The following is a 23830-nucleotide window of genomic DNA, read 5'->3' as shown; positions in this document are numbered from 1 at the left end:
AGGTTCGGATAGCTCCGCTCGGGACTACGAGTGGAGCCGAAAATGAACGAGAGCCGCCGGAAAGAGCCGAGGACCGCCTCTGTGTATTTCGGCGCCGGCGGCGCCATTTTCAAATCGCGGTCGGCGATTTTTGAGTTGTGCAGCTCAGGGGATCAGCGTATAACACGCACCTGCGACTTTCCCCTGATTTTAAGGGGAAAAAAGTGCGTGTTATACGCCGATAAATACGGTATTCATAATCCTCATAAAAAAGAGAAATTGGCTCCCATAAGGCGACCAAGCTATGGGTGGGTGGCGTGCACTCCACCTGCGTTCCACCCACTCACTCAGTTTCCTGGAAGTCGTGATGTGCGTAGTGACGCCGTTCGTGTTTCGTCATAGACGTCTTCAGCAGCGGTGTCCTCCCACTGCACATCACGTATTTTATAAGGGAGAGCGGCTGTAAACCCCACCCACTTAACTCCGACCCGCCCAGCTAATACTGGAAACAGGAATCCCACACATTACAAAACAATGTTAAGTAGGTGCCCACCCGGGGGCGGCCCAGATATAATATGGTTTCAGGTGGAGGTGAATAGTATTAAACCCGCTCTCCCTTGATAACACCATAAAAAATCATAAGCATAAGTAAATTGATACAGAGACCAGACCTTATAACAATATAAGGTAAGTTTATACCATTGATATACAGTATATACTAATTACTCCAGGGTCCCCCTAGTGGCTAAAGATATATTCACCTAGAAGGGGAGTAAATCCAGATATTACCCAGTAAACCTAAATCTAAATAGCCATCTAGCATATCTGCGCTCATCTAATTACTTTGGACCATGAGATGTAAAAAGTGGCACAGAGTAAGATTAAAGGATAAAAGTGAAAATAGAGATAAAAAATGAAAATGAAGTTAAACATAAAAATAAAAATAAAAAATACATATAGAAATATAAAAATAAAAATAAAATCACCTAATCCAGAGGACAGCAGATACAGATAGTTTCCTATTGAACCTAGCTCAGCAATTAACTGGCATACCTGCAATCAGCTGGTTACCCAGACCCTTAAAGCAAGAGGGGTTGACTACGGGTACCAGGAGGGCAGGCCATATAATGTTGTAAAAATCTGTGAGTTAAATGTTTAAAAAAATAATACATTTTAAAACTGAACCTACTGGGCGTGTGCACCAGCTGATAACTCTGGAACCCACACCACAAGACATGCACTACATGAAGGGGGGCATGGTGGTAGGCCCTCTATATAATCCCAACACTTCAGCATAGGAGGTAAAATTGAGAGCACCCACTCACCCATGCTGGGTGAGCATAATATTAGTAAACCATCTAAAATAGGGCCCTCCATGATTGGTATAATGGTCAGCACAGATGGCCAGCATTCCTGTATACCCCATGATAAATGTAATACCATGGTCTAGGATAGGGGTTAATCACATCCCAAACAGTACCTGAGGGATGTGGAGTGGGCATCCAATCCTCCACCTGCTTAAAAAGTCCCTTTACACACCCCTAACTAGTATAAATAACAGGGCCCCTCAACTAGGGGCAGCGCCCCGAATGATATAGTTAACATGGGGGGATAGACAGACGTATATACATATCTCTAAAGTGTACTGCAATATACCAGAATCAAGGATTAGCTATAAAGCAGTTGAGGTCTATGTCCAGGTTGAGGCCCTTTGGGGTAAGGGACCCCAACCGGTAGATCAAGCTGTTTCATTTTGGGATACTAAAGTGGTTTTATTTCCTCCTCACCAGTGATCTCTGATGAGGTCAGTCTCGTAGAAAATTAACCCAGTGGGGTCCCTGTGGTGTACCTCATCAAAGTGGCGTGATAGATTGTGTTTCGGGAAGCCCTTCCGTATGTTTTTGATATGCTCCCATATGCGTACAAAAAGTGGGCGGGTGGTTCTGCCCACATACTGAAGGTGGCACGGGCATTCAATAACAAAAGTAACATGGGTGCTGCGACATGTATGGTAATTTGTTCCCTTATCCAGTATTCTCTATGGTCAACTTTTGACTTAAAGGTTTCCCTTTTGCGAGGTTGTTTTTTGCTCACTCTACATACCAGACACCTCTGGCATTTATAGAAGCTCTTCATTTCTGGAAAGATTTTAATTGTTCTAGGTGGATTGACTACATTGTGGACTAAGTGGTTCCGAAGGGTAGGTGCTCTCCTATAAACATACTTTGGCTTGTTAGGCAATATTTGTGAGAGGACATGGTCCTCCTTCAATATAGGCCAGTATTTTTTCAGGATGTGCTCAAAGACCTTGTATTGAGTATTAAACCCTGTAATAAAGGCCATCTCCATTTTGTTTTCTTTTCTAATTGATTTATTAAGGCGAGTGTTTCTGTCCATGCTCGCTATATTAATCTTCAATTTTTCCAGATTTTCTCACCTGTATTCTTTTTCAAGGAACCGTTCAATTAGGATATCAGCCTGTAATTGGAAGTCTTCTATTGTGTCACAGTTTCTCTGCAACCTGAGCAGTTGACCCTTGGGTATATTCCCTTTCCACTTCGGAGTTAAGTGGGTGGGGTTTACAGCCACTCTCTCTTATAAAATACGTGATGTGCAGTGGGAGGCCAGCGCTGCTGAAGACATCTATGACGAAGCGCGTACGGCATCACTACGCACATCACGTGACTTCCAGGAAACTGAGTGAGTGGGTGGAACGCAGGTGGAGTGCACGCTGCCCAACCATAGCTCGGTCGCCTTATGCTCTGTACCGGCAAGTGCAGCCCCTTATGGGATTAGGAATTACGCTGCATGAACTGCATTTTTTGTCTGTTTGCTTTTATATATTTTTACAATTTTTTAATAAACGGATGTTCTGGAAATATTGCACTATGGGAGCCAATTTCTCTTTTTTATGAGGATTATGAATATTTACATTTACTAAAACACGGATACCCCAAGGCTGCTCGAGGAACTGCAGAGGCTGATACCAGTGGTTACCTGCTTACCTTAAGGAGTTACATGCGTATTACCCCTGTAGGGGTAGTAGGAGCTGGTGTGTGGGGACCCTTGAGGGGGAGGATGCAAGTCACCTGTCAAGATTCTGTGAGCACTAAAGTCACCTGCTACAATTCTTCTAAGCACGAACTGTTACTTTCACTGGGATGAACGCACGTATGCTTTTTTATATACAGTGCGATAAACTGCATTTTGGTGCGATTTTTTTAATTTTGGAGCGATTTTTTTTGCATTTTTTTGTGTTTTTTTTGGTGCAATTTTTTGCATTCTTTTAGTTTTTTTGCTTTCTGGGTCTACATACATCTTGATTTCAGGGTTTGGACACTATATGAATGCACCTATGTGTTTTTTATATACAGTGCGATAAATTGCATTTTGGTGCAATTTGTTAATTTTGGTGCGATTTTTTTTTTTTTTTCTGTTTTTTTGTTTTTGTTTTCTGGGTTTACATACATTTTGAATTTTAGGGTTTGGACACTATATGTACTATTATAAGCAGAGGATCACTCTACTGTCATGCAACTTATGTTTGGATTTTATATGCATTGATATAAGGAGAGGATTCAATATCATTTGTACACAGTATTATGGGATCCACTAATTTATAAAGGGTGATTAAATTTTTAGTGATAAGCTTTCCTGTGTAGGATTGGTGCACACAATCAGAGGGCTTTAGCATTTACCTACTGGTGTAGGCGAGCTATCATAATTATCACACTACCACTTTGCTGTAATCATTATCACATTATCACTGTGTTTTTTAACTACATAGGCACTAAAGAGTGATTTGGTAGATTACTATTTGGCACATAGGTAGTGCCACTCACCCCTCTCATCCTCTTTCTTTTTCTTTTTTAATTTTCTTTCTACTCGTCCCATGGGTCAAAGTACTAGAACCAGAGACATCCGAGCAACTAGAATTTTAAAATGGAATCATCAATGGCAGGTACAGGTGCCCTTTAAAGAACCAAATGTGTACTGAGCCTATTAAATGTACATACAAAGATAAAGCTTTGCATATGTGCAGATACGATTATCAGCCCACCATGATAAGTATTGCCTAGCGTGCACAGAGACAGTTCCATGTTGACATGCCCTGCTGCCCCTACCTGCTGAGCTAAAAGGTATTAGGCCTCATTCACATGGGCGTACTCAGGGCTTTTTTTCACCGGGAGCGTGGGGGAATGTAGTTCCGGTACCTCCAGCACTGAACAGGGGGCTAGGGTGTGCTGGAGTGTCTATTGATCCTGGATGCTGGGGGATCTATTGTTGCTGGGGGATCTTATGTTGCTGGGGTTCACTTGTTTCTACGAGGGATCTACTGTTAGGGGAGGGGTCTATTGTTGCTGGCTGCTTGGAGATCTACTGTATTATTACATTGGGGGTCTATTTTTGCTAGAGGGGTTATGAGGTAGTATTTTCTTGCCAAGGGTCTATTGTTGCAGGGGGGGGAGAAGAATCTATTGTTGCTGGGGGGGTCTATTGCTGCTGGGGGGATTGATTGTTGCTGAAGAGGCGGTCAGTTGTTGCTTCAGGGATCTATTGTTGCTGGGGGATCTATTGTTGTTGGAGGAAATCTGTTGTTGCTTGGGGGATCTATTGTTCCTGACTGCAGAGGATCATGCTCGGAGGTGGGTAGGGAATGGAAACAAGGGGTGAAGCAGGGAGTACCTGCACCTATTCTCTGATAAAAATAGCCCTGGCCGTATTTAAATGTACTTTTGTGTGAAGGGCATGAGATACACAAGTGTTCCGTGCTTCCCCATGCAGGCAGTCCCATTAATTTCAATTGGGATTCATTGGTTGCATGGACACAGCAGCTGCTCCTACTTTGACATCTGTGCGAGTGCTTGTCCCTGAATGCAGACAGTGTGAGTTCAAGCACCAGAATGTCAAAATGGGAGCAGTGGCGGTGTCCTTACAGTCACTGTATCCTAATGATTAGGACTGCCTGCACATGGATGCACAGAACACCTGGGCATCCACTGTGAGCAAACAGCCCTCACAGGAATGTATGTTTATCCACTTGCCTACGAGCCGCTGTCATTATACTGTGGCAGGTCGGTGAGCCGTTGAAGCTATATGTCGGCTCCTTTAAGCGGGATAGTAGACGCACGTGCCCGCTGCACTGCGGGGGTGCTGATGCTCATGGTCGACGGTCGCGATGACCGCCAGCCACAAGCGATCACAGGCACGAGAGGCAGAACAGGGACGTGTGTGTGTAAACACACAAATCCCTGTTCTGTGAGGAGAGACAGATCGTGAGTTCCTAATAGTTATGATATAATTGTCAATTGTCCCAAAAATGTGTCAAAAGTGTCTGATGTGTCCGCCATAATGTCGCAATCACGATAAAAATTGCAGATCACCATCATTACTAGTAAAAAAATAAATAATAAAAATGTCCCTATTTTGTAAACGTGTTTAACTTTTGCGCAAACCAATCAATATATGTTTAATGCAATTTTTTTACCAAAAAAAATGTAGAAGAATACATATCGGCCTAAACCGAGGAAAAAAATAGTTTTTTTGGTTTTTCATTTTTTAATATTTATTATAGCAAAAAGTACAAAATATTGTGTTTTTTTTTCAAAATTGTCGCAAAAAATACAAACCGCAGAGATGATCAAATACCACAAAAAAAAGCTCTATTTGTGGGAAAAAAAGGCATCAATTTTGTTTGGGTACAATGTCGCACGACCGCACAATTGTCAGTTAAAGCGACACAGTGCCGGATCGCAAAAAATGCTCTGGTCATTGAGCAGCCAATTCTTCCGGGGCTGAAGTGGATAAGTACACCTATGTCAACGAGGCCTTTTAAATGTAGGATGTGACCACACTTTTTTTTCTGCAAATGAAAGTTGCCTGACTGTAATTCTCACTCTCTCTTCAATACGTTGGATCAATAAACTAGAGAAAACATGTCCAAAAGGTTTTCTAACTTTCCTGATCTTCATACTTGTTCTGGATCAGTGAACCACAAAGTACTAAAGCCACTGGATTAGTATAATAGCCAGGCAAATAGCATTTTTAGAAGCAGATCAGCAATGGTAGCTTCTGTATTTCTTTATAGGAAATATAAGTGATATTGTTAATTTATGATGTACGTAATTGTGGCAGTAATAGAAACAATAACATACTATTGGAACGCTATAGTAGAATAGTATAAATAAACTCAGTTTAGACTGTTCATACAATGCTGCAGCTATATTCCAATAATTTGTAATTCTAAAAATGATGACCTTTATAAAGTCAAAGCATATGCAATTGCTGTGTAATATGTTACACTTTATATAAAAAAGGATAATTGTAAGTAGTAAATACCATTCAGTGTAGGTCTCCTAACACTAGATGTGATTTCCTCCAGCCAGTCCAGTAAATTCGTCTTTGTCCCAGGCTCTCAGTTGCTCTGCTGTGGCTCCTGGCTCCTCTTCTCCCTGAAGTCACCTCTGCTGGTCTCTTAGTAATTGATTGATGAACACTTTTATTTTCTCTAGTGTTTATTACTACCCAACTAATGTAGCCAAAGTTCAGGACATGCTATTAGATTGCAGCACTGATAGCTGACTGGAGACGAGTCCGCAATGAAATGGATTGGTGAACAGGGAGGAGGCAGCCAGGGAATAGAAGTCAGATTTCACAATTAAACTATACTTTACTATGACTGAAGGTGACACACCTTTATTAGAACATGAGCGCTCTATCCTCAAGATAAAAAAGAATTATGTACTTTAGAAAGACATTCCTAAAGTCCTTAAAACTCAACTGAATCTATTATTAATTTTATCAAGCGTTCATTGCATAAAGTATAGTCAACTAAAAGGGACACTAAAGGTTCAGGGTTTTTTTTTTTTAAATAACAAACATGTCATACTTACCTCCACTGTGCAGCTCGTGGCCCCGAACCTGCTCTTCTGGGGTCCCTCGGCGGCTCTCCCGGCTCCTCCCCGCATCAGATAACCCCCTAGGAGAAGCGCTCTCCTGGGGGGTTACCTTGCGGGCGCGCTCCCGAGTCCAGCATTCGGCGTCCATAGACGCCAAATGCATGACTCGGCCCCACCCCCTGGCGGCCGCGTCATTGAAATTGATTGACAGCAGCGGGAGCCAATGGCTGTGTTGCTATCAATCTATCCATTTAAGAGCCGAGAACCCCGGGCAGAGAGAGAGTGCGTCCCCATGGGACAAGTTCAAGGGTTCAGGTAAGTAAAACGGGGGGGGTTGGTCACTGACAGGTGTTTTTCACCTTAATGCATAGGGACAAAAAGGTGTTCCACGAGGAACGAGCATATAGATGGCCTGATGGCCAAAAACCATTCAATAGGAATAACACTTACTGCACATCAACATTTCACTAATAAATTGAGGATGTCCAAATCCTCTTCAATGTCCTCCTTTTCGTCACAATCTATGCCCATGCAACCCAATGGACATAGACAACAGAAGCGCCGCCGTCATGGTAACACATCCAACGACAATGCGCTTCTGACATGGAAGACTCACCATCCTCACACATCACAGCACATTCTAATGTGTCACATAAAGCCCAATCATGACACAAAAATACCAGAACTTCACTACAATCCAGCATCCCTGTATCTAATTCACAAACAGAAACATCATGACAGGGAGATTTTTTTTTAACACCTCACAAGGCTGTGTTAAAGGGCAAGGCTACCATGTTGTGCAAAATTCAGCCCAACAAGAGGAGTCATAACAGCAGTAAACGCCTTTACATCCTACCTGAAAGATATCTGATACAAAGAACAGACTTTTAGCTGCATTCCAGAACATTCTTATCATACCATTAAGAGGACACCAAACCCTCTCAACCCTATTAACCCAATTTATATTTCAATCTCATCTATAGACGGTGTGAATTTCTTTCCTGCAACCACAGGTTGCACAATCCCCCCATCAACACAGACAGTGCTGACAGAGGAAATCTTCCTGCCAAGACATTGTATACTCCCAGTAGGATTAAAAACTTCAGTGTACTCCATTACTTCTGAGATAATAACAATAAATGTCTGCCAAGGTTATTAGCACTTTTCACTGAGGGAATTAGAATTAGCTATCATAAAGATATAAAAAACATTTTTATTTTGTCATGCTTGCAGCTTTAGGGTATTTAAACCCATTTCGAGAATATAGCGTTCAATAAAATGTCATACCCAGGAATAATTCATATCATAAGAGCCATTCAGGCCTGAAGTGACCTGCAAGAGACCCCTGTCCAAATCACAATTTCAAAATCTACACATAATTCATACCAGTAAATTCAGACAGGATCAGGGGTGGATCCAGAGTCTAGTCTCGGGAGGGGCACTGCCAGAAAATATATTTTTTTGGGGTACATCTATCGGGGAAATGGCTGGTGTTGGCGCTTCAATCATCACGGCACCATGGTTGTTATGGTGTCAGGATGATTGAAGCGCATTATTACTATTATTACATTGTTATAAAAAAATTAAATAGTTTAACTCACCATAATGCAGAATCAGTGGGAGCCCCAAGTGTGTCACTTGCCACGTCACCTGTCACCAGATGCATATTGTCACTTGCCACGTCGCCTGACACATGTTGCAGATTGTCACTTGCCACGTCACCTGTCACCAGATGCAGATTGTCACTTGCCACGTCACCTGCCACATGTTGCGGATTGTCACTTGCCACGTCGCCTGTCACCAGATGCAGATTGTCACTTGCCACATCGCCTGCCACATGTTGCGGATTGTCACTTGCCACGTCGCCTGTCACCAGATGCAGATTGTCACTTGCCACGTCGCCTGCCACGTTGCGGATTGTCACTTGCCATGTCACTTGCCACGTCGCCTGCCACATGTTGCGGATTGTCATTAGCCATGTTGCCTGTCACCAAATGCAGATTGTCCTTTGCCACCTGCTAAGGTGGTCTCTTGTGTCCCAGAGACAGGCAGCAGAGAGATGATGTAATCTCTCTGCTGCCGCAGCTGCCTGCATGGTGGGGGGGAACTGCAGGGATGCAGGGCGGGCGCCGGGCGGTGAGAGATGATGTCATCTCTCTGCTCCCCCACCCGCCTGCTCCCTGATTGGCCAGCAGCTGCTCACAAACACATCGAGCGGCACATGTCAGCGGCGGCTCCCTCACCTATGGAGCCGCCCGGCGGCTCTTTTACTCACGGAGCCGCCCAGCGGCTCTCTCTCTCACGGAGCCGCCCAGCGGCTCTTTTACTCAAGGAGGCACCCATCGGCTCTCTCTCATGGAGCCGCCCGGCGGCTCTTTTACTCACGGAGCCGCCCAGCGGCTCTTTTACTCACGGAGCCGCCCAGCGTCTCTCTCTCTCTCACGGAGCCGTCCCGGCGGCTCTTTAACTCACGGAGCAGCCCGGCGGCTCTTTAACTCACGGAGCAGCCCGGCGGCTCTTTAACTCAAGGAGCCGCCCGGTGGCTCTCTCACAGTGACAGTCACTCACCTGCATTTCTCGGAGGGGGCAATTGCCCCGTTGCCCCCCCCTGGATCCGCCCCTGGACAGGATCAAGCTACATTACTAGTAATTATAGATTTGAATGTGGAAGAAAATACTGAACGGATTGAGATCACACATGACTAGGCTATCATATACAGTAGACGAGATAGCTGTTTCCCATCTCCAGGGTGACAGACATGTCTGAGAGATATCATGTTTAGTATCTCTGGAATGGAAGTTCCATGCTGGACAATGAAACTCAGTTCTCAGAATGCAACCTGTACATTCTTGTAGATTTTAATATCTGTATAAAACTATTTTGAGGGGGTGGCCACTGTAAGCTCATAAACATGTGACCTCCCATTGGCCACTACTCCCCTCTTAATTGGTCAGATAACTTCTGGCAACACCCTCCTTACAGACAAGAAAAGGAGGTTGCACCTGCAGTCGATGGCTCTTGTTTAATATCAAAACAAGGAACATCTCTCGAGACTTGAGAGCCATCTTGTTCATTGATTGGAGCTGGCTGAACCAGGACTTTGTTAAGTATTTTCATTAAACATTTTTTATTTACTATTTTATTATTGTCTCCTTTCCTTTGGTAATACCCTTTTCTATAAATATTTTGTTTGCACAGTTTTTCGTTTAATTGTTTTTCTTTTTTATTAAACGATATTTCCAAATTGTTAATATTGTCTCTAATGCCCTAATGCAGAACTTAAAGAATCCCTGTCTCTTGAAGAACACTACTTTAGGCCTGGTTCACACCTATGCATTCTTAGTGCTTTTTGCATTTTGCAGATTTGCACTACAGAACGTGTTTCCTAAGAAACCATGTTAAATGGACTGTAGTGCAAATCTGCAAAATGCAAAAAGCACTAAAAATGCATAGGTGATGGTACTTCCCCTATATAGGTTGACATATGAAAGTAGGCAATGCCCAGGGAAGTTCGATAAAATCTGGTCCTCTTGGATAGACACCTCTGGGATCCCTGAGCCCCCCTGATCCATAATTAGTATGCTGTGAAACTCATTGGAGGACATCCTATATCTCATTGCCTACTCTTCTTGTGCTCATCCCCTCTCGCCCCCCCCCCCTTCCCTCTCTCTCGTTCCCCTCCTTCCCCTTCCCCCCTCCTCCTCTCCCCCCCCCCTCCCCCCCGTGTCAGGCTGGATTGAAACTGGTTACTTACATAATTTTATCTACAATGATATAATACTATAATGCAATAAGGGGTATTGTTATGTGATATTTCTGTCATCTGCATAACTGGAATATCTGATAAACAGAGACTGTAGTTTGAAGATAGATTTTACTGTTATTATCCTTTCTACTTTGAATGTACTAAATTACCTTGTAATGTAATGCTGATTTGTTTAATAAAATTTTCTGTTAAAAAAAAAAATGCATAGGTGAGAATCAGGCCTTAGTGTAAATCTCTGGACATACCTGTCTGTAGTGACACTGTGGGGTTGATTTAATAAAGCTGAAGAGTGCAAAATCTGGTGCAGCTTTGCATAGAAATCAGCTTCCTGGTTTTTTTTTGGCAAAGCGTAATTGAACAAGCTGAAGTTAGAAGCTGATTGGTTACCATGCACAGCTGCACCAGATTTTGCACTCTCCAGTTTTAGTAAATCAACCCCTGTGTGTTTCAGACATTTATGTTAAGTCATAGTTATTGTTAATATTGTGAACATTTGATTTTTTACTATAATATTATCTGGTGGCAGAGTGAAGAGTAATTGCTTAGTTAATCAAACCTAGTGGCAATCACTCTGAATCTGTTGGCACATAGATTGTGGTCCCGCGAGCTGGAAAATCTTTGTGCAGGGTGAGACTGAGTGGGGTTGATTTACTAAAACTGGAGAGTGCAAAATCTGGTGGAGTTCTGCATCGAAACCAATTAGCTTCCAGTTTTTTTTTGTCAAAGATTAACTGAACAAGCTGAAGTTAGAAGCTGATTGGCTACCATGCACAGCTGCACCGGAGTGTTATTGCCAGGTAGTAGTGACAGCATGGTGTGAATTTGAACAGTCATTTGTTGGTTGGTGAGGGTGGCAGTGGTCTGACACCACGTTTGTCACATATATGTTTTGTGTTTTTTTATTTTGACTTTTCTTTCATATATACATCTTTGAATATTTTCTTTAGTGGCTATCTGTACAGCGATCAATCTTTGCAATGCAAAAAGTAATTACGTCTCACCTGAGAAATTGCATGTGAAAATTTGTTTGAGGTGTTGAACAACCAATCATTATTCCATCTATTTTTTTAGTTATAAAAGAGAAAGTATGGCTGCAAAAAACATACTTTTCTCCCCTTGGGCATTTTCAAACCATTGTACCCAGATGTTGAAAACATTTATTAGCAATTTGACATATGTTGCAATAACAGCAATTACCTCTAGATGTCAGATTAGTACCCGAGATTATGTTTCAACGCTGCATAACATTCCAGATTAATTGAGATGCTCATTGAGTGTTATTTCAATAAATTCTGTATTGGCTTAGTAAACACTTCAACATATTTCAGGTTTTCAGAATTTTGCTTTGACTTTTTTGTTTTCTATTCTAGCCAGCTAATTTTTGAATAGGGGCAGGGGGAGAGAGTAGCTCTTTTTTTTCTGTGTTTCGAATATCGGCATGATTTTCTGTTAATTGTAAGAAAAATTTGATAAAATATTTAACCTCCAGCTAGCACTTTTTATAACAAGTGGGGGAAAATTAGACTTTCTGTAAAGCTTGTATTGCTGTTTGTTTTCCTATTAGGGAGGTTTTGCACTCACTGTTGGAATGGAACCTACTGATAACAGTTATGCCCTGTACAAACGATAGGATTTTCCGACAACAAAATCCTGGATTTATTTCTGACAGATGTTGGCTCAAACTTGTCTTGCATACACACGGTCATACAAATGTTGTCGGAAATTCCGAACGTCAAGAACGCGGTGACGTACAACACCTGCGACGAGCCGAGAAAAATGAAGTTCAATAGCCAGTGCGGCTCTTCTGCTTGATTCCGAGCATGCATGGAATTTTGTGTGTCAGAATTGTGTACACACGATCGGAATTTCCGCCAACAGATTTTGTTGTCGGAAAATTTGAGATCCAGATCTCAAATTTTGTTTGTTGGAAATTCCGACGGAAAATGTCTGACGGAGCCTGTAAACAGTCGGAATCTTCCTCACTGCTAGCAGAGATGAAAACCATCTTGATCTGTAGGACTGGTCAACAAGTGTAGAATTGGTATTTTATTAGAACACCCAGAATGATCTTCAGAATATCAATGTGTGCAGCTTTGTTTCACCCAACATTTTTCTAAATATTATTGGTGAAAACATTGATGAATGCAGCAATCTGATAAGCGATGTAACTCTATCTTCAATAACACTGTTAAGTGATGTTAATCTATCATCAATAACACCATCAAATGATGTAAATCCATTGTCTGTCTTGTCGCAAAGCATTGTAAATCCAATAACAATAACACCAACAAGTGATGTAAATCTATCATCCAAAATGCTGTCAAGCAATATAAATTAATCATTAATAACGCTGTCCATCATTAATAACACCAAATAGACCCCTAAGACTCGGTTCACACAGGGGCAACTTGTCAGGCGACTTAGCCGCCTGACAAGTCGCGTTCTGTTCTGTACTATGGAACCGTTCTAATAGGAACGACTCAAGTCGCTCCGACTTAGAAAAAGGTTCCTGTACTATTTCGGGGCGACTTCAGGGCGACTTGCATTGACTTCTATACAGAAGTCATTTTGCAAGCCGCCACTGAAGTCGTGTGCCCCTGTGTGATCCGGCTCTAAGTGAAATGGATAGCATATTGTACAATTTTTTTTTTTTTTTGTAAAATAAAGACAGTAAAGAAATAATGAAAAAAAAAATATGTGTGCATATATATATATATATATATATATATATATATACACACACACACACACACACACACACACACACACACACACACACACACACACACACACACACACATGAATTTGTAAAATTCTAAAAATGGAAAATAAAATTGATCAAACCTGATTGTAGTTTTCCATTAATCAAAAGTTAGCCTATAAAGTGTATTAAAGTGGTATTTAAGTAACAATTTTAAGTTTGCCCTACAGATAAGCTTATGAAAAGTCTTACCTGTAGGTGCCTTAGAAATTACCTAAACATATGAGGTTTGGTAGAGTTTGGTAGATATGGTCATTGGCTTTAGCTGATGGCATTCACTGGTGCATGTGCAATACTCTATGCATTGCTGTAACACTGAGTGTGCTGTGAATGCAGAGAGCACCATCCCACGATAGTGCTGTACTGGACCACAGTAAGAAGAAGGGTGCCTAGCAATAAGATAAACACCATTTTGTGTAAAGGTTTGACTGAAATACGGTTTCTTCCAGCAGCACCATTGTAATAGACGGTTGGAGATAATTAACTGGCTACAATTTTTCCATTGGAACTGGAGATCTTGTCTAAACTGAACTTCTTAAGCTGCCACTTCAAGCAAAGATGCAGACTTCATTCTACTCAATTTTTTCTCTTCTCCACGGCTCCATTTAACTGTTGAGAGTGAGGAAAGAAACCTTGTGTAAGCTCAGAGTTTTTCTAGTCAGAGCTTGCACATGGTCTAAGGAAGGTATCCCCACCCCTCATTTGACAGTGCTAGAAAAATCACTGAGCACCATCACTGTCACATGGAGTGTTTTGCATGTTTCCCTATATTCAAGGGCAGTGCGTGTTTTCTTTGAAATAAAATAGCCAGATCAGGGTTTGATCTGGGTAAGTGTCAGGGTTAGAGTTAGCAAAACTGGGTTCAGGTATTAGGATTTGTTCTACTTTCATAAGGAGGTTAAGCAAGCTTGTTATTTTGCCCTGCATAGAAAACACATGGGTTTGCTTTTAAAAAAATCTATAGTAATGGTAAATCCAACCCTGATGGTAAACTTACTAGTTTGGCAGACATTTTAAACTAGGTACAATGCAAGGGTCATTCACATTGAAATATTCAGCACTGCAGAAGGAGTTTGGTAGATAATAGGGTAGAGGCTTGGTAGAATGTATAATTGAGCAGATATGAAACAAAATACATTTTTCTTGACTTATTATGCAACTTGACTGCATAACAATAAAAACTCTGACTTTATTGGGCTTTAAAATAAGTAATACACTCCCTAATACTTAAACATAGGAAAATGTTAAAATGATTTAGAAACCATTGTAAGTAAATGATTGAATGTGGGCTGTAAAGTACCGTGGAATTTATTGACGCTATATGAACTAATACAATAAAAGAAAAAAAAAGAAAAACCTAACCATAACTTACTGTCAATAATCACTAGACCTAGATAATCGATGACCCTAGCAAATCACTATAACTAACCATAATCATAACCTAGGCTAATAACCAACCTCAACCCAGGCTAATCACTAACCCTACCTATCCCGCAAACTTATTTTTATGGAACTACACAATCAAAGATATGACACACAAGCAGAGGTGGCACCAGGGGAATGAGTGGGTGTGACACAGCCTCCCAAAATTTTGCTAGCACCTCCACAGCACCCTCAACAGATCATTCACATAACGCATGCAGACTTGGCTTTTGACCATGCAATGCAGAGATGAGACTTTGCTTATCTTCATTCTGACAAGTCTATGGTGTAATACCATGGCTTAGCAGCTCCCAACAATTAGATTATAGCTCTGGCCCTGCTGGGGCAGTGGATTGATATATGTGGCTTCTCTAGAGTCAGAATAAAAGGGGTTTAGTTTCAGAAGACCCAGAGAGGAGTGCTCTGACACAATCATGAGAATTTACTATTTACTAGAACAGACAGAATCTGGAGCTGCTGTGAATGGCAACCAATCAGATTCTAGCTTTCATTTCAATACTTAAGTGAACACATTGATATAAGAAGCTGGTTATTATGCACTGCTGCTCCAGATTTGTCTGCTCCAGTTTTGGTAAATTCCCCCCAAAGTGCTGCAGGGACAATGTGTTTTTCGGGTGGGCACAGTGTTTTCATGTGTGTATGTAGGGGAAGATGGGGTGCCCTCCTCATCATCACATGTGGATGCATATACTGTACTTATGGAAAAAGCTTTTGCACAGTGACAGCATAATGCCACTCAAAAAACAGCTATAGATCACCGAAGATCACTTTACCTGACAGCATAGTCTTGACTGTATGATGGAGAGAAAGAATGCGCCTAACAGCACTGCCACTGACCAGCTGTAAATGGGATTGAGGTAATAATACTGCCACTAACACCAATGAAGGGGATTATTAATGAGGCCATTGGAACTAAAGCTTGAGGTTATTACTAAGGCCACTGGTACGAATGCTAGGGATTATTATTGTAGCCAGTGCCACTAAAACCAATGTAGAGGAGCTATTATTGTTGCCACTAACACCAAGGCTGGAAGCAATGATTGTTGCCACTAACACCAATGCTGGGGGCTATGATTGTGTCCATTAATAGTAGTCCTGGGGGTATTATCGAGACCACTGACACTGGTGTTGGAGACTAATATTGTGTTCATCAATAACAATGTTGGGAGCTTTTATCGCGTCCACCAGAACCAATGCTGGGATATTATTGTGGCCAATGGCACCAAAGGTGGAGCTATTATTGCATTCAGCAACAGCAATGCTGGGTTTAATATTGCCGTCAGTTGTCCAAATGCTGGCAGTTACCATTGAAGGCCCCAATGGTGCTTATTTTACTGCCATGATTTCTTCAGTGTACCCCCAGGCCCTATTTTGTCTAGTCAAAAGGGGGAAAATTGCAAAAAATTGGACTTTTCCACAAGTGTGCACACCCACACGCTTCACGCTCCACATTAGTACTTTATGAGCTGGACAAAATGACTGCTGCTCTGTAAAAATGATATGGAAATACCATGCCATCATCATAAATAATTCCTGTCATTCAGCTTTCTTTAAAACATTTAAGACAATACATTTCACAGTTTTATATTCTTCCAATATTGACTTCCTTTGAAACCCTTTCTATTTGGTCACAACATGTCAGAGCCAAAAATAAAGTCAATGCTGGAAAACTTCCTTCAGATAAAGTGATTACATAGATAAAGTGATTACAAATAAGAACAAGGAGCAGATAGTAATATAAAGCCCATAAGCTGTCAATGACTGTGGGTACCACTCTGACCAATGTCTAAATTGGGGAGTATCTGCACTCAGTGCCACCAGTACAACATCTATTATCTGTACTGGACCAGGGACAATTTCCCCTCAGCCCAGTCCTACACAAGCATACACAGTTTGCAAGCATGTTCTAATGACCCCATGTCCACCTCCAGCCTTTTTTTTTTATCATTTTCTCAGAAAAAAGTATCCTTAATATTGAACTAATTGTGTGCATAGTTGTATATTTATAAAATTTCCTGCAATATTGATAGTCATATTGTGGTAGAGAAATTTACAGGGCTGGACATAATAATGTAAACATTTTATTGGTTTTATCCTTTTTGTATAGTGTGATAGTACATGGTGTCATGTTGTTACAATGCTCTTATGTCGCCCAGGATTCTTAACGAGGCAGGTTGAGAGGCTCCAGAATGTTTATTTTATTTGGAGGAAACTGTTTTCTCAGTTTCCTCCGTGGTTGGTAGAATTCGGTTTGGGACCTGGATCCTGGAGATTTCGTAGTGATCCGGGTGGGAGGAAATCTCCAGTCCTGGGACCAGGATTTAGGATTAGCCGGGACACTGATTGTGCAGGTGGGTTCTGGGCTTTTTGTAAGATTCAGGACCAGGGTTCTGGGCTACACCCTTCCGATGAGCCCAGATGTGCAAGGGAAAAGCCAGATGGCCCAAGCCTGTGGGCTGGAGCAGCAAGGAAGCTGTGAAAGTAAGAGTGCCAGCAGAGGTACAGGATGTGTACAGAACAGGGATACTGTTACATTGTCAAGAGGACCCAGGCCCAAAGCCTGAGCAGCAAGCTGACCAGAAAGCCAGGAGGCTTGGTATTTTTTTCCCCTGCGTGGGAATCATGGATGGACTGTTTATTTTTGTTTAATTAAAGTGGGCCAACAAGGGTAATGGAAGCTTCTGGACTTTAAGAACGGCGACTTTTTGAATGCGTTCTAGTTCACAGAAGCAAGGAACCACCCCATATGCCAAATGCAAGATGGGTTGGTCGTCCACTGCCCATCTACTAATTGCTTTCTATGATCGATAGAGTGATAATAGGTCCAGAACTTGATATATGTACCAGGAAGTCAATTTAGGTAATATTGTCGGTGCACAACAGTACAGAAATTCTTATTTCCTGATGTCAATACTGTAAATGTTAACAGTATGTTAATTCTATATACTTCCAATAAAAACTTATTGAACAAAAGTGGGCCAACAAGCCCTAAGAAGGCAGAACTGGCGTGAAATCTGCTCACTAGTAAGCTCTGCACACTAAAGCTAATTAACCCCAAACACCACAATAGGTTACACTGTTAAAAGCTAAAGTTGTGATTATTTTATCTTTCTATTTCTGTGCTATCTAGGTTGCATGCCATATTATACCACAACAGTCAATTGTTTTGGTGTTTTAGGAGCAATGGTCTATACAGCTATAACTGTATACATATGAAATAGCATTGCAAGATATCATTGGTGAAGAATAGTTTCCAAAAACAAAAATTGGATTTTAGTATTGGTTTTGGCTCTTCCATGGATGATGGCTTTGTAAAGTTTTCTGTGGACTGTTTGTGGAAACAGGTTTTTCAAGGTGTCACCTTTGCTACAGTAGTTTTTCTTTTTTTCTCTTTTCTTTTTTTTTTGTGCTGATTGGCCACAATCCTTGTAATGCCCCGTACACACGGTCGGATTTTCCGATGGAGAATGTCCAATTGGAGCGTGTTGTCGGACATTCCGACCGTGTGTGGGCTCCATCGGACATTTTCCATCGGATTTTCCGACACACAAAGTTTGAGAGCAGGCTATAAAATTTTCCGACAACAAAATCCGATTGCGTCAATTCCGACCATGTGTGGCCTGTTCCAACGCACAAAGTGCCACGCATGCTCAGAAGAAATTCCGAGACAGAACAGCTCGGTCGGGTAAAATTAGCGTTCGCAATGGATACAACACTTTCGTCACGGTGCAATGTTAAAAATGGTTTAATACAGCGCACTCTCTTCTTCTTTATAATGTGAGAAGAATGAAGTAGTTTTGCTGCTCATATTCACACAGACTTCTCACAAACGTATTTCTTTGTTATTTATCGGGATTCCCTTAATATATTTTGATTTGTCACATCTGACAAAAATATTTTTATTATTTTTTTTTTTTTTTTTTAAAGGCAGTTTTTTTTTCATATTTTAGGTTTGTATTTTTTCCAAGGCTGATCTTTGTTTTATTTTATTTTTAGTTTTACTCCAGAATATTTTTGTGTGTGTTTTGTGTGTCAAGTTACCACAACACCATTATTATCTTGTATTATTTAATCTCAAGGAGATTGCTTGGTGTTGGTGTCCCTTGTTAATTTCACATAGTATTTTTGAAATGTACCTGAATCCTCACAAACAAACTGTCCTTTTTGAAGGAAAAAACACATAGGCAAGTATAATTGAAACCAAAAATCCTTTATTAAGGGCTCAGAACCAAACAAAGGGGGAGGCAACACTGGATAAACAGCAGAAATTACCGAAGCCTTGGACCCCCAGGGCAGACATCAATTCTTGAACATCAAAATTGGTGGCCTGAAGAGTCCTTATCTAAGGGAGTGCAGTCTGGTCCAGAAGTCCCACAGATCCGGAAAGCAGCAGATGACATCTGTGTCCCCAGGCTGTGGTACCACAAGAGGCTGCATCTTTTGCCAGACCAGACTGGATCCAGGGTCATCACTTTCTGGTCTTTCTTCCACGCTTCATTCCCGGCTGCGGCTCTGCTGTTGGAGATGTAGCAGGAGGAGGAGTAGAACCTGGAGGAGGAGGAGGACTAGTAGGACCTGGAGGAGGAGGAAGAGAAGTAGAAGGACCTGGAGGAGGAGGACCATGTGTGAGGTCACAAATGTGGGTATCAGATGTTATTTGGCCCCTCAACCCCTTATTGAGAGTTTCCAAAATTAATGACTCACACATGAGTTGTTGGTCCTCCTCCATCCGCTGCATTTTACATGCAATTATGCCAGCAAAGTCCTCCTCCACAGTGTGTGGTGCTCCCAGGGCATCTGTAGCCTTCCAAAAGAGGCCTATGGCAGCCTCCTCTAGGGTACTCCTCTTCCTGCCACTTTCTCTTTGCAGGTGTAGGGGAGGGACCTGCATATCAGGCAGCCTGCTCAGCCCGGCCACCTCCTGGCTGCGACTTCCCTGTGTATGAAAAAGGGACATGGTTTTAGTTTTTGCATCATCAATCACAATCATAAATTAGTACTCCAAACTAACATCTAGTTAACATCATTGATTGGACAACCTGAACTATTTAGAGGAATGTTATACCTGGCTCAAGCTGGGCTCCTCCACGTGTTGCTGCCTGGAAGGCCCAGGTTGGGCGTCAGAAGCCTCAGCTGGGGGGGAAGGAAGCGTGGAAGGAAGACTGGAGAGTGATGACCTGGGTTCAGTCTGGCCTGCCAGAAAATGCAGCCTGTCATAGTACCACATCCTGGAGACATAGATGTCATCTGCTGCTCCGGATCTCTGCGAATCCTGGACTTTCTTGCGCTCCCTTAGATATGTACTCCTCAGGGCACCAATTAGGATCTTCAAATAGGTCATATCTGCCGTGGGGATCACCTGCTTCACAATTTCAAACAATTGATCCAGAGCTGCCTTCTTCTTTGTTTGGTTCCTATAATGTGGGTGGTTGATCTCCCACAGACAAGGCAGCTCCCTGAACATGTCAATGAAGATTGCCATGAAGTCGGTATCATTCAAGATATCCATTTTCACTGCAAGACACAACACAAGACAAACCTGTCAGGCAAAACTCTCCTAATCTAGTTACAATATAGGCCTCAATCTAGAAGCAGTATAGGCCCAAGTTTGGCTCTTACCTTCGTTATCACGATCGGCGCCTCCGATACTCCTTCGTCCGCTCACAGATCATACGTACTATGCACGCGTGTTACGCTTTATACACACTGCGCATGCGTGTAACTCCGCCCGCCCCTGACCTTCTTTCTAGTCTATTCCCCGCCCCTTTTCGTTCGGCGCAGTGGGTGAAGAGCACATGGCGGAGTCAGAGCAGGTGCGTGCTAATTATAGCAACGAGGAGGAGGAAAGCCCGGATCCGGAAATGTCCCGATCCAGAAGGAGATGATTTAAGGCCTCAAATATGTCCTTTGGGGAGATGTTGGAGATGGTCGACATCCTGAAGAAGGCCGACTATGACGGGAAGTATGGACCTTACCCCAACCCCAATATCAGAAAGGCCAAGATCATGGCGAAAGTGGTCAAGAGTCTGCACCGGAATTTCGGGGTACGACGATCGAAACATCAGCTCAGGAAGCGGTGGTCGGACCTGAAAGTAAGAGAGCCCGAGCAGTACAGAAAGATCCGGAGAGTGCTGCAAAAAAGTAAGTAGTTGTGCTGTGTTCCTATCTTTTTGTCTTTATTACGTTCGTGCTGCTCCATATGCTTTTCTTAAGTGTTGTACAGTTTAAAATGGCAGCTTTAATGTTCATGGGCCCATTATTCGTTCGTATCAAACATTTTTCTTTCGGCCTATAAAACACCATTGTTTAGGCCATATGCATTTCCCAACATTTTTTAGGGCCTACTTGTATGAAAAATATTTGGTTGTGTAGATGGGTTTGTTTTACTAGAATGAAATGCAAACTAGATTCTGTGTAAGGAGAGGACACTCAGCAGCTGTTTACACATCTGGACGCTGGAGCACTAGTGTGAAACACAAGAACACCCTTTTTATTAGGGGGCACACACAGGTGCTCCAGTGTATACTATAGGGTTGTCTCCATCTGTGAAGCTTGTACCAAACAGGTAAAGTATTGAAGCTTGACAACGGACAATAAAAATGCTACATCTTGGAACTCTGCCAAAATAGACAATTGTACCCCACTTCCAAGCAATGTTTCATCTTTATATTTCGGCCATCAAATATCTGTGTGCTAATTATACCATTTTTGTTTTACATAGGGGAGAAAAGACTCGTAGGACACCCCTCATCCGAGGAGACCACAGAACCCCTACCTCTGGAAGAAGGGGAAATACCCCCAACCCAAGCTGAGCAGGAGGAGGAAGAAGATGTGGTGGAAATTGACACCACAACAGGTGAGTGTCTGCGAACACAGGCTCAGGTAAGAGATGGATGCCGGCAGATTTTTGATACCTGTTTTTGTTTGGTTTCTCTCTTTTTAGGTGATCGTGATGTTGTGGATCCAGATCCTTTCACATCAGAAAGTGCCCAGATCCTGATCGGGGAGATCATGGGGTGTAATTTAGAATTGGAAAACCTCAAAAAAAAAAATCAATGATGTTATTCAAAAAAATAATAACATCATTGATGTTTTGGGGCAAGTTTAAAACCCCTCCAAATCACTTTGTTTTTTTGTGTGCTACAATCTTAAAAATGTTTTAGCGATGTTTAGAAAAGCCAAATTTTGAGGATGCACACAGTGTCCCAACATGTGCTATCTGCCATCACGGGAGATCAATGGACGCGTTTTGGGGGTGCAAGCCCTTCCTCAATAATAAAGTAGCTGTGAGGAAGGGGTTGCTCCCTCAAAACACGTCCCTTGATCCCCCGTGATGGCAGCTAGCACATGTTGACATTCGTAAATTGGTGTGCATCTTCAAAATTTGGCTTTTCCAGGGGTGACTTCACCCCATCTGAACGCAATTTCAAACACAGTTCCTAAATACTCATGTCTGATATTGCCTTCAAGTTTTACCATATGTGAACTTTGTAAGTTCAAGATTTGTGTCTTTCTTGTTGGTTTTATACATGCCTGTTTTATCTTAAATGGACATTTCTATTTTTGATAATGCCACCCCAAAAATTGTTATACAACAAACATGTTGGTTTGTTTTAAAAACCTTTTCTAAATGCACATGTGATTGTGCAGGTATTAAAAAGATTGTTATCAAGAATGTGTGGATTATTGTCTCAACGCTACAACACTTTTGTGGTGATGTAATTGCTGCTTTCTGTGAAAATGGGGGTTATTTCCTAAGGGCAAATCCTCTTTGCACTACAAGTGCAGTTTCAGTGCAGTTTCAAGTGCACTTGTAGTGCAAAGTGTCTACGCCTTTAGTAAATAACACCCAACAGTGCTTTGTATAAAGTTACACAATCACGCCATTTTCAGGACTCCCCACATTGCTGTCAGGGTCAGCTAAAACAAACACAAGCAGTAAATGTCACCAAAGATTGGCTTTTTTTTTTTATTTGATAAAGGCTTCACACATTGTCTGGCATATTGATGGCCCCCCTACCCGCAAAGAACTCAAGGTATCTTAACCGGACATCACGGGCACTCAGGGAGGGCAAGCCAGGACGGCCACTTTCAAGCGCCGTCAGGGTTGTTTCATGTAGAATTCCGGCCTCAGGCCCAACTGAGCCAGCATAGTTGGCAGAATGTTGGCGTAAAAAGCTATGTAGAACACAGCATGCCTGGATTATATGATTAAGTTTATACTCCGCCATATAGATGGGTGTCAGAAATAGGCGGAACCGGCTGGCCATGATTCCAAATGTGTTCTCCACCACTCTTCTGGCTCTAGCCAGCCGGTAATTAAAAACCCTCTGTTCCGGGGTGAGGGTCCTCATCGGGAATGGCCGCAAAAGATGGTCCCCCAGCGCAAATGCTTCATCCGCAACGAGGACGAATGGGAGTCCTTCCACATTGTCTTCTGGAGGTGGCAAGTCAAAGCTGCCATTCTGGAGACGCCTGTAAAACTCCGTCTGGGCGATGACTCCACCATCGGACATCCGGCCATTCTTCCCCACGTCCACATACAGTAAGTCGTAATTAGCCGACACCACCGCCAACATCACAATACTATTGAACCCCTTGTAATTATAATAGTACGACCCCAAGTTGGGTGGTGGGACGATGTGGACGTGTTTCCCATCAATTGCCCCTCTGCAGTTAGGAAAGTCCCACCGCTGGGCAAAGTGGGAGGCCACAGTCTGCCATTCCTGTGGCGTGGAAGGAAACTGTTGAGGAAAACAAAAAAAACTTAGTATTTTTGCACATAAACATGGAAAGCAGATTAGACACAAACATTCTTGGCCAACATCCAGATAACATTTATTAACCTCCCTGGCGGTAATCCCGAGCGTGACTCAGGTCTGACTTTTTCTGTGAGGAGCGGTAACCCCGAGTCACGCTCGGGGTAACATTGCAGAGCATCCAGCGGAGCCCTTACCTTCTCCTGGGTTCCAGCGATGCCC

General features: G+C 42.4%; 1 protein-coding gene across 1 annotated transcript in view; it reads right to left on the bottom strand.

The window, feature by feature from the left end:
* Positions 1-6650, bottom strand: part of LOC141117008 (putative N-acetylated-alpha-linked acidic dipeptidase) — a 381126-nt gene extending 374476 nt beyond the window's left edge. Inside the window, exon 1 of the mRNA XM_073609573.1 lies at positions 6319-6650. Coding sequence (XP_073465674.1) covers positions 6319-6321 — 3 coding nt within the window. The 5' untranslated portion in view covers positions 6322-6650. The remainder of the gene's footprint in view (positions 1-6318) is intronic.
* Positions 6651-23830: the final 17180 nt, after the last annotated feature.

Source organism: Aquarana catesbeiana, linkage group LG13 (genome assembly GCF_042186555.1).
Source record: "Aquarana catesbeiana isolate 2022-GZ linkage group LG13, ASM4218655v1, whole genome shotgun sequence".
Taxonomy (NCBI): Eukaryota; Metazoa; Chordata; class Amphibia; order Anura; family Ranidae; genus Aquarana; species Aquarana catesbeiana.
This window is presented reverse-complemented; position numbering and strand designations above follow the sequence as displayed.